Here is a 12,358-nt window from a genome sequence, read left to right as displayed (position 1 = left end):
GATGAAAAGCCTGAGGAGTATGAGTTCTGAGTGAAATGATCGAGCAAAGTGGAGTGCAGTCTCAGCTTATTATTCAAGGGCATTGTTAAAGTAAGAGCTGCTGCAATAAGTTTCAGTCAGTCCCGTTGCCTTGGCTACATCTCTCTCCGGTGCTCACCTTTGAATGTGGAGTTTCTGAGCTAAGAGCTGCCAGTCCTTGCCCTTGGCGTTGGCAGTATCGAAGGTGGTGCATATCCGCTGACGTATGGACAGGGGGATTTTGAAGGCTTTGGCCCCCGTCTGTGAAGTCACTGTGCAATCTGCCTGCATAAAAAATGGGACTGTCTCTTTCTCACTCTGAAAGAAAAAAAAAAAAAACATGGTTTTGGCATGACATTTTTTTGTTACCTACAAAGGAGCTTGAAAAAAACGGTTTATTTTACCCATGTACTAAAAAACAGGGTCAGAATGAATAAACAGGGCATATTAACGCGAGACCACGATCCTATAAAAGTGCTGATGGGAAGGGAAAGTTCTGCGGTTGATCTACTGACAATGAGCAAATTAAAGAAAACAGATGCAGCCGGATCATTTCCATAATGACCAATGCAAACTACCAAGAGCGGTGCAAATTATCAATTATTGCAGCCACGGCAAGTGCAACATGAGTTGAGACAATTTTTTTGGGGGGGCATTTAATAATTGCAGTAAATTGACTACTGAAAACCTTAGTATATCACACTGCATGACTGCATAAATACTCTCCTCCCATATATTTTATCTAAAAGGGAATCTCCTACAAATGCATATGCAAGAAGGTCAGCTGCAAAAATAACTTTCCACACATTTTCATTGCCAATTTTTCACTGCACGTCTTAGTAAATCCTGACAGTAGTGCACTATATTTCAAGCTTTGAGTGAATATGAACTGAATTTTGAGTCATTACATTACTCTTTAACTCTACTGTGATTCTGAATCCAAATAGACACCCTCCCAAACAGAGAGGCCATAAAATAACTATTTCTTGCTCCCTAAAGAACTTTTCAGTGAGCAGTTCTTGGCATGAAGAACATTTCAATAAACAAAATAAACTTTTTTTCCACTGTAAGAACCTTCTGCATAATGGAAAGTTACCCTGGATGTTAAACGTTCCTCAAGGAACCATAGATGCCAATTTAGAACCTTTAATTTTAAAGAGTGTATGGTACAGGCTAGACATCAATAGCAGCATATTTGATATGAGAGCTGCACTAAAATTATTAAATAATTTTTTCATAGCGCTCCTTTTTAGAGCTTGACAGCCTGGCACTAAAAACTGTCCTTGTTTGTAAGATGTCAAGACTCTAAAATTATTTTTTGGTCCCACAAAAAAAAAAAAGCTGAGACAGAGACAGACAGAGATGTTATTAAACCCAGTAACATTATAACTCCTACCTCTCCCACTGAGGTGTAGACCTGCAGTATCTGCTCGTGACCTTTGACCTGCCGCACACTGATCTTGCAGGAGAGCTGTGTGGCTGAGGCGCTATGTCTCTGCAGTGAGAAGGCACAGTGCACAGGCTGCTGGTTACTATACCACACTTGGGTGAAGGAGAATTCCTGCAGCAGGACGAGGACACCAGAAATAAAGAGAAGAAGAGAGAGAGAGAGATCAGAGAGCTGAGTCAGGGAAAGCGCCTGATCCATGAAAAATGTAGAAGCATGCGTGTTAAGAAACTCGTCTTTGAGACCGTCAGAACAAAAGAGACACAAACTCTAATCCCTGTTAATTCCGATGATAGGGGTCAGTGCTGGGGTATGTACAACACACCGTATCTGGGAGCAGGGCAGCAGAAGCGAAAGCAATTGCCTTTGATGTATAATTAATTTCTGTGTAGCAGCACGTCTGCAGGGAGTGTCCTTGACCTCTCCTGCATCGTTTCTCCAGCTCTGCATATTGAAGTGACCTGCGAGATGCTCCATGTCAACAGTAATAGGAACCCTGAGCAGAATAGATGCTTGATGGGACAGCAGATGCCTTAATGCCGGGATTAATTTCTCCCTCGAGTAGGCATACAAAAGCATCTTCCAGGAGAGAGAAGCACCTCTGAACTGTTCAAATGCCTGAGCCTAAAACCAAACACTTGTCACTCTGTATCTACACACTAGCTAGGACAGTGTCGGTCTTCAAAGTTGAAACAAAGCTAAAACTTTCTCTATGCTTCCTATAAGAGATTTACACATGCAGACTAGATTTTATTACTTTTTTTTTTTTTTTACATTTATGGGCTTTTTGCTCTTATAAAAGCACAGAATATTCAGGAAAGTGACTTTAACAATTTTATTGTTGTACAGTACAAAATTCTAAAGGACGTTAAAACAAGACACAATTACTTTGCAAAATTGCATAAAATATTCTCTTGTTTTCAGAGAATAGTTTATTTTTTCTTACCTCACTTGCTAATTGTTTTTATTAAATAATATAAATCAATAAAAAACAAGTCAAATGAAATTTGTTCTCTAAAAACAAGTTTCAATATCTTACTAAATGACTGGAAAAACAGAACAAAAATCTTGATCACATAAACTCACCTCATATTATGCATACTCTACAAAACTTTGGGGTTATTTTTTCCTTAAGCCAAATGCTGTGTACAGCATGTTGGGTCATTTCATTGGGTTATTTTTATTGTTTTTACCCAGGTGCTGGATAGTTTTTATGTAACTCAGTCGCTATGTAATCCAGTGTTGAGTAGCCAAACTGGTCAAAACCAGACAAATTTCAGTGGTCATTGCATTGTGCGTTCCTGAGAGGAATCTTCTCAAATGAAATTAAGGTTTATATTATATTGTTTTCCTATCAAACTATTCCTGTAGAAACAGGAAAATGCATTAAGTTTCACATTATGCCTATTTTTGTTGTTTTTATTTGCATTGCAGATAATGTCTGCTTGGAAAATGCAGCATACACTGAGTCTACAAATTGTCAACAAATGAAAGCTTCACCTCCTGCCAAACAAATGGTGCAATCATGGCTGATGTTGATCTAGTACACTATTCGTATACTAAAACGTATGAACCATCCCTGTCCATAACAGAGAACAGATCACATCAATATTATTTAAAATGAAAAGCCTTCAGTATCATGTTGTTTAACCCAGTTGCCAAATAGCCTGGCAGTATTCGTTTTTTAATCCAGCAACATTTTTTTAGTGTGTATAGACTATATTTACCAGAGATGTCTACAATGCAGTTGTGTAAGCAGCTGCCTGTTGCACATTACAGTACTGCTCGGAGTGGGCTACTAATGCTAGTAAGTTACCTGACAGGTGGTGAAGGGTTTGATGTTCCACAGAAACTGAGGGATATCCTGGATGGACACCTGCAGATTGAGGCAGTTTCCTTTGAAGAACAGCACCTTGGGCTCCTCGAGAAGCTGACCTCCTCTACTGGTTTCAGCAGTAACCACTCTCTGTGAAAAATAGAAGTACAGGAAAAGCAGAGTGAGAACACTGGGGAAAAACATAGGGAAGGGCAGAAAGTGGTACAGAAATAAAATGTGGATAGACTGGACAACCATAACCAAGAACCACTGTATTGCAGCTAATCCACTTAGGAGGTGCTCAGAAGAGAAATGACTGCAATGGCTAAAAAGGCTAAAACACTAAACCAATTTAAAGGGTAACATCTTGTCAATCCATTGTAGTTAATATTCAATACAAGAAATATTATCTTAACTTCATCTTGATAAGGCTAAAAAAAAGGTACAGTGTTTGGAAGGAACAAAAGCGTTTCAGCTAATAAACATTCAGAAATATAAAAAAAAGAGCTTTCAAACAAAGTGCTGGTTAAAGCTTTGAAAAGAAAATTTAATTTAAATTGATTACTGGCTTCTTTGATTTCAAGCGTGGCTGTGTTCATCTGTCAAAACTGCTTTGTATTTCACTGCATTGCAAAGATGAGTGTTCTCTTTGTGTGTGTGTGAGAGCACACAGGAGTCTGAGCACTCATGCAAGACAACAGTAATTGGCTTTGACTTTTGTATCCTCTGCTTGTTTGTTTGAAAATAGCACTGGCCAAGGCTGACATTTTGATCACACAATTAAACCATCATAATTCTAAACCCACTCTTTCTCCACTGGTCTCAGATTTTTGGACCTAATGCAAATGCAGTCAAGCTTTACTATGAACGTCTTGCAATGCACCACAGATTTACATTAAATACTAAAATCTTGTAAAATACAAGTTCTTCTAGATATTTAAACACAGAATGCTACAGTGCCTGCCAACTTTTTCAGCAGCCTGTTTTTCACCATAGGGATTTTTTAAAAGTATTTTAGAGTTATAAGCCATGAACCAAACTAATAAGCCACAAGGTAATTCATAACTTAGAAACTTTTATTTGAAGCAAAAAAGAACTTGAAAAGTATTTTAAATGATCTTGGTTGGCCTGAGGATGAGTTTATTCTCATCAAATTTTTATTTTAGGGTGAACTACAATCCCAAGAAGTACTGCCAATGGCATCTGAATTCAAAACGACGGAACACTATATAAAACTAGAATCATGGGTTAATGTGGTTTTTCACTAAGAATTAAATTAAATATTTTAAACAAATGTGGCCTGACTGCTTTAACAAAAGCCTAAATCAATGATTACATTGTAGTTCACAGTAAGTTATCATTAAAAATCAATTCCCCAACGAAAATGAATGGGATTTTTACTTTCCGAGCACAACTGTTGCTCTCTATTTGAGTAATGTGATTATAACCACATGTTCACTGTCCTGCTGTCACCTGAAAGGCATGTGGTGTGTCATCTACACAGTGCACTCTCAGGCTGTAGTCCACGGAGGAGGCCTCCATACTGCCGAACACAGCAATCCTTAGTCTCTTTATGGCAGCATCGGTGATGGGTTCCCCCACTAGTGCATAACAGCCCGGCTGATCCAGCAACAAGTGACAGCTATGCGAGTCCATCAGGCAATAGCAGGAGGTTGATTCATCGTCAACTGCCATTATTTCCTGTGAACCAAGAAAAAGATGATCAAATCATGGTAACGTGACTCGTTCAACAATTGGATTTGTTATACTTTCTAATGAATACTTGTATTCATTGCATGAAATACTATGAAATGGTATATATAGATCATAAGACATGAATGAACTTTAAAGGGATAAATTGTAAGTTAAGTTATAATTAAATATTAAAATTCATTTTTTGTTTTCAATTCTCTTACCATCATGCATTCTAAACCTGCATTATTCTGAGAAATATCACAGAATTGTATTTTATTTTTGGTCCATACAATGCAAGCCAATGGTTACCTTCTTCAAACTTCAAACACAAGACAAACTGATTTTAAGTAACTCAAGGATAAGTAAATGATGAAAGAATTTTAATTTGAGTGAAATATCCCTTTAAAGGGCTAGTTTAATTTTCTAATTTTAAAGTTCTGATTTTCATTTTTGAGTGAACTAACACTTTAAGGAGATTTTATGCCCTTTTTTAAGCTTGAAGCTTATCGTAATTGCATGGAGAAAAACCACCAGCACATTATTTAAAATATACCCTTTTTGTTCCATAGAGGGGAAAAATCATCCAAGTGAACTATCCCTTTAACTGAACAGCCTTTTCTTTCTGTCATCATAAAACCGTAGGAAACATTAGCAATTGAAGTTAATTAACCTTATCAGTTCTTTATCAGCTAACAAGATTATCAGACGCTGCATGCGCCAAAGAGCTGTCTACAATGTCTAATTCTAACCTAGGAAATGAGACTATGATATGTAATGGTACACATGATTTTTTTAATGATAATTTCACCAAGATGTAGGATGCAGTGAATTTGTTTTGGTGCCCCATGCTATGAAAAGTTCAAAGTGAAATGGTACTCCCAAGTAAAACATCCCATAAATGTAACTTTAAATTCTAAGAGGTTTCTCATTGGTATGGAGGCCTTCAAAGAAACCATCTTCATAAATACTGACTTGCAGCTGCTGCAAGATTTTTTTTTCACCGCTCAGCCCATATTTTTGCCAGTGATCAGTGGAAAAAGCTAAATTCACTCCGCCACACTAACTTGGAATCACTCACAAATCACGAATCAGCGAGGCCACTTCTGTATTTCTTTGACAAGGTTAGACTAACATCAAGTCAAGCACAGACATTCATACAATACAGGTTCTTTTCATTTTTCTGACAGACGACTTTTTACAGATTTATGTGACTGTAGCTCATCAAAGCAACGAAAATATGAAACAGAATGACCTCCTCAGAAAAAACTGATAAAACAAATGTGTGATGCACATGGAAGGGATAGAAATGTGTACTACTGTAGTCCTTCTTTGACAAGTCTGTGATTTAACCAGCAGTTTTTATGTAATTGCTTTAGCCATCACCAACACTGGAGCTGTCACTTGTTCAAATAAACCTGTTAAAAGCCAGGAAAAAACTCTTGACAGCAAATGCATTTTCGTGAAGACTGCTGCTTGTAATCTAAAGGATAAGTACCGTGCTTCGGAACAATCTGAAATTCAATCTAATAAGTGGCTGGTGGTCAGACACAGAAAGATGGTTATTATTTAATCGGCTTCAATAACACTAGCGGCTCACAATAAACAAACTCCATGTCGCTACGGTAAACTTTTATTAATACATCAACTTTCAAACCGTGATGACAGTTTTAGGTTTTCAGAGGCTGACACCAGAGTAAAACACATGGGACTAGGACGAATGTGAGTGATTGTAGTAGGGTCAGGAGGGAGGTCCCGTCCATGACTCCTGTCCTGATTGCCTCGTGTCAGCTCTTATTTCAGGTGGTCCTCTAGTACAGCCAGATAGATATATCCTGGGTCTGATGGGGCGTCTTGTCCCGATGCTCCTGCTGTTTGACTGCCATGAACTGTTTGTCTTCCCAGCTATTACAGGCTGTAATTGCACACTTCAGTGCCGTAGCCTCCTCTGAGGAACTGACATCCCTGGATCTCTTGTCAAGAGCCTACAATCGCCTAATCATCACATTTTTAAAACACGCACAGCCTCAAAGGCTGCCACAAGCTTTTACAGGATGTGGTTCAACTGAATTTCACTCATAATTGGTTCATGCCACATGTTGACAGGTTAACTGTATCACAAGACTTCAGAAATTTATCTAAATGGCAGCATAAACGTTTAATCGTCAGGGGCTGGCAGTATAGCTGAGTAAAGTATTAAATCATTTTTTTTTTTTAAATGTTATGTTGACAAAGTTTGCCAGTGCATTGTACTATATTGGCCCATCGCTAATAACTGAGAATGTTTTCAATATGACATCCTTATGAGTCACACTGAAAGAATTTGCTGTAAAAAAAAAAAAAAAAAAAAAAAAAAAACATAAGTCATGTCTTTGTTCCTACCTCCCACTTGTTGTCCTTGGTTTGTCTCTTGAGTTTAATGTTCCAGTTTTCAGCGCTGACTTCAGCACAATGAGCTATCGTCATGGCAACAGGATAGGACAGGTTCAGCCTCGGAGGTCCATATGTGATCTCTGGCCCTAACAGAATCTCACACCTTTCCTCTGATTGGGTACTAGCAGACAAAATGAAAAATAAAAAAGATAAATATTAATACCTTATATCACTGATAATTTCAAAAGAACCTACACCATTGTTTATTTGGAAATAAAATGCACTCAAGGTCAGTAGTTTTTTTATTTTCTTTATTTTTACTTTTATTTTATGCGAGGATGCATTAAAATGTATGCATGTGACAATACGTACATTTTTAATGTTACAAAAGATTTGTTCGATTCTATTTCATATAAATGTTCTTTTAAATTTTCTATTAATCAAAAAAACTTTTAAAAACTCTGTCCACAAAAATATAAATCAGCATTTTTCAGAAACATTTTGAGTGGTAGTGTGAAAAAACAAACAAACACATGTGTGCATTGGGCAGATGCTTTACTCAAAGCAGGTAAGATTGCATTCAAAGTATGCTTTTTATCAGTGCATGCAATCCTTGATAATCAAACCTTGATATCACTAGCATTACACTTGACTGTTTTAAAATTAAAAGTCGACACATTTAGCTAAATCAAATAATGACAACAAAACACAATAAAAATTTGTGTTGACAGAAATATGTTTGTCCCCACAATCCTTGTTATCCTGCATAAATAATATAATGATGAAAACTGTCACGTCTGCAGTCTAGAGAATAATTACAAACATGACTCAGAGAACCTTGATTTAGGAGAAGCTACTGATTCTCTGAGGGCACTGGAGTCATTTAGCAGCTCTTGCATATTCATTAGTCATTGCTTATGATCTTCTGGCTATTATCGCTACCTTCCATCTTTTCCTCATGGTGGTAAACCATAACATAAAATGCATTAATGAGAAAGAGTTAATGAAGGCTTTGGCCTTTTATGCAAATTTAAAGGTTAAAAAAAAAGGAAACTGAAAAGAAGGGGAAGCCTTTTGGTTGTCAACACTGCATAGTCTGTACAACATGGAAATGCATATATACATAATGTGGACTTTTTGATTTTAATTTTCTAGCAATAAACATTAGATAGACATCAACATTTAATAGACAAAACCGAGACAATTAAAAGCTGATTTAAAAATGCTTCAAGCAGGGCTGTGAACAATAGTTGTAAATCTAGCCAACACTGAGTTAGATAATATTAATAAATAATTCTGTTGGGTAATAGTGTGTCTAACATATCTAATAAATTTTTATTTTTTATTAAAGTGCTTCTCTTACTTTAAAGAAAGCAATGGGACACCAGAGTGCCATGCATATCCAAAGTTTTTTTCTTTTTGTCTTTCCAACTAACCACTTTTTAATAGAAAATTCACTACAAACTGAAAATCGAGGAGCACCACAGCAGCACAACTCACTTTAAGGACTTTTGCAGAATGCCCAAAGGATGCCATAAGCTTTTACAGTTGATTTGAATTTATATTAATTCAGCTTTGCTGAAGAGGGAATAAGGACTAAAACACTCTTTACAGCCAATCAGTCTGTCCTTATCCAACTCTCTTCAAGTGTTCTTCTATTTACATCTAATTACTATTCAGGCATGTCAGGTCTGTAGGAACTTCAATGTGATTCACATCTCATTCAGGTTTCCCTAAAAGAGGCTGTATGAAGGACAATGTATGATGAATGTCTGAAATGCGTCAACTGTATGTGTTTGACACCGACATTCTTGAGGCAAAACATTTCATCTTTTAATTTCCAGCGTGTATTCAAACAATAAGCAAAAAACACAACCACTCTGCATTTATGAGTCAAGGCTGGGGGCAGATTACCTGGGTTGCATAAGGAAATGAGTTTCCACTCTAGTACCTTAAGTAGCTTGTCATGTTTTTTACTACTCTCCTCCTCATAATCAAGGGTCTTACCCTGCAAGCTCCTAGGTCTGTATTGGGGATCATTATTCAAAAAGACTGATAAATCACTGCTAGATGGTCAGGCGGCAGAGTGCTGGAGCATTAGCAGATACTGTAGGAGGCGACATGCAAATTAATGCTTCCATTCATTCTTTCATTTGGGCATCTGACCGTGACTTCAGTGTGGCAAATTGATCAGTTACTTGACTTGAAGGAATAGTTCCACAAAAACGAAAAGTCCATAATCACTTACTCATCCTCATGTCGTTTGAAACTTGAATAGCCTTCTTTCTTTGTGGAACACAAAAGGAATTGTATCAAAATGCCCAAATTGCTCCTCAAGCAAGATGTCAAAAGCAAAGATTTCATAAAGATTGTCTGTGAATAATGACCTAAACTGGCAAAGTTATGACATGACTTATACAGGTTTTGAAATACCTTGCATGAATTATACTTTATCCCCATCCACTTGCACTGAAAGGAAAAGAGCAGCTACATGATCAATTTCTCTATCTGTCTTCCACAGAAGAAAATCAAAGATAATATAACTGTAGATGTTTTTATAAGTCACAAACCATAAACAAAAAGCAGACCTAAAAACACAAAGACACACTAAAAAAAAAGTATAAACAATGTCATAAAATATTGAGCTCAGATAACACACTACTCTAAAAAAAACATTTTATTTGTATTATTATTATTATTATTAGTCGTGATAGCAGTAGTACATTTTTGGTTGACACACCTGAAACCCAATCAACATTTATACAAAATTACATTAGATTACATTACTTCTTCACTTCGCGACACTTTAAAAATGAAATGTCCAGTGAGTGGCACTAAAAGTGCAATCAGTTTTATCCAAAACTGATGAATGTGTGTCTACACCAATAGTCTCAAACTCAATTCCTGGAGTGTCACAGCTCTGCAGAGTTTACCTCCAACCAGTCACAAATCACACCTGTTTGGAAGTTTCTAGTAATCCTGAAAACCTTGATTAGATGGATCAGGTGTGTTTGATTAGGGTTGGAGCTAAACTGTGCATAGCTGTGGCCGTCCAGGAATTGAGTTTGAGACAATGGTCTACACAAAATCCTACCCCAAATACTAACTGATAGTATTGACAAGCAAACGTGATGATAAAAATGTGTCTGCTAAAGCAACCATGCCAGCTTAGCTTAAATCTTTGAGCTCTTTCATCTTGACCTGAGCATAAGTACAATGCTGTACCAGGTGAGTTACCAAACAAGTTTACAATGTTAGAAAAGCCATTCAAATGCTGCTTATGTGATGCATGCAAATGTAAAAATGTGTTAGCTTAAAAATCAAGCACTATGTTGTTTGGAAGTCATAAAGAATTATGTAAGGAACTGTCATCATAAATTAAAATTGAGTAATTTTGCAAAAATATAGGTAGAGAGACGCATTTACAATAATCTTATGTTGCACACCTGGAAAGTGATCTCGATAAGTCACAACCCATTCATTTCATGTAGGCCACTGATATATCTGAAGCCTTCACCTCATGTGTGCATAATTTAACAATTTATAAAAAGTGCTATTCATTTTATTTATTTATAAGTAAAACATTTTTAGTGAGGATAAAATTACAGAGTGCACCTTGAACTCAAGGCTCCAGGCTAAATCAGTGTTAAGCCACAGACTCATAATGCCCTCATTTTGCACTCATTTGTTGTTAACGGTTTCCTCCATCATCCTGTGTCATTATGAAGATGTATTCAGTCTGAGCAATGACAGCAAGTTGTGTTGGATCTCTTTCAGGTTTTGGCAGAGTGCAACAGTCATATTGTCTCCAGAGACACATCAAGGCTCACGCAGGGTCATTACCTTTACATGCTGAGAATACATAATACACAACATGTCAAAATCTAAGACCTTCAGCAACTCTCAAGAAAGTTTTATGGGGAAATATTCAGGTGGGGGTGTAGACCATGACCTATAAATGCCAAAACAAATCACGTAAAATGATCACTCAATGATCAGGATAAAAAAGATTCACTTCTGTGAACTTCATGCTTGATGTGATAAAGGAAAATCAAGTCACAGCTTGTGACATAATCAGACTTCAGCTTTTCACCTAAGAGTTCAATAACTCAAAGTCAGAATTCTGCTAGTTTGACAGAGCTTTTATGGCATTACACATCCCAGTGTAAAGTCAGATTCCAAATCTAATATTCATAATCAGATCTCGATTTAAGGTGAGAGAGTCTTGATGATAAAAGTAAATTCTAATATGTGCATTCCATATTCATTTGGTCCAACTAATGGGATTTCTTCCCATAAAACAGAAGACGACATTACTGTACACCACACGCACTTATATGCATTACACTTAAAAACTTATATGTATATATATATACACACATGTATATTAATTTGTATCCATTTCATCTAATGTGTAACTATTTAAAGCAGTAACTTCTGACATTAAATATGTAACTTTTCAAAGCTATACTGTTAATAAACGTATTTAGCTATTCTAACTGAACTTACTTTCATCACTGGTTTAAGTAGCAGTGTCATTTTCATCTGTCCTACATCAAGAACTACCCTACAGTTGTATTAATGTATGCCCTTGAAAGACAACAGTATATAGGTGGAAGCTAAAATCAAATGCATAAAAAAAATATAGAAATTACACATTCTTTGCATTCATTACAATGAATAAAAATAATGTGTTTTTCAACATCAAAAGCAAAGTATTCAAACACTTTATGAACATTTTGTTGGCATGATATCCAGATTATGTAAATGAAACACTTTATGAAATATGTCCATCATTTTGTTGTGGTGACCGGCTGTTTACTGTATAACGTCGGGTCTAGTATAAAGGTTTTTTTTAAAAAAAAAAAAACAGAAATTTGAATTGTGAATCGTGTTAAAAAATAAAATAAATAAATACATTTTCATAATTTTTCCTTTTTTTCTGAACCTCTGAGAAGAAACGCCAATGCTTATAGAACAATATGAAAGTGATACAGATATGTCGTTTACAG

General features: G+C 36.3%; 1 protein-coding gene across 1 annotated transcript in view; it reads right to left on the bottom strand.

Moving 5' to 3' along the window:
• Positions 1–12,358, bottom strand: part of LOC306871297 (netrin receptor UNC5D-like) — a gene marked incomplete at both ends in the record, with an annotated part of 128,902 nt that overhangs the window by 881 nt on the left and 115,663 nt on the right. Inside the window, 5 exons of the mRNA XM_079419111.1 lie at positions 158–336; positions 1,415–1,579; positions 3,282–3,431; positions 4,755–4,982; positions 7,356–7,527. Of these exons, the coding sequence (XP_079275237.1) occupies positions 158–336; positions 1,415–1,579; positions 3,282–3,431; positions 4,755–4,982; positions 7,356–7,527 (894 nt within the window). The remainder of the gene's footprint in view (positions 1–157; positions 337–1,414; positions 1,580–3,281; positions 3,432–4,754; positions 4,983–7,355; positions 7,528–12,358) is intronic.

Source organism: Barbus barbus (genome assembly GCF_936440315.1).
Source record: "Barbus barbus genome assembly, chromosome: 6".
Classification (NCBI taxonomy): domain Eukaryota; kingdom Metazoa; phylum Chordata; class Actinopteri; order Cypriniformes; family Cyprinidae; genus Barbus; species Barbus barbus.
The sequence above is the reverse complement of the archived record's forward strand: the minus strand, read 5'-3'. Positions and strand labels throughout refer to the sequence as shown.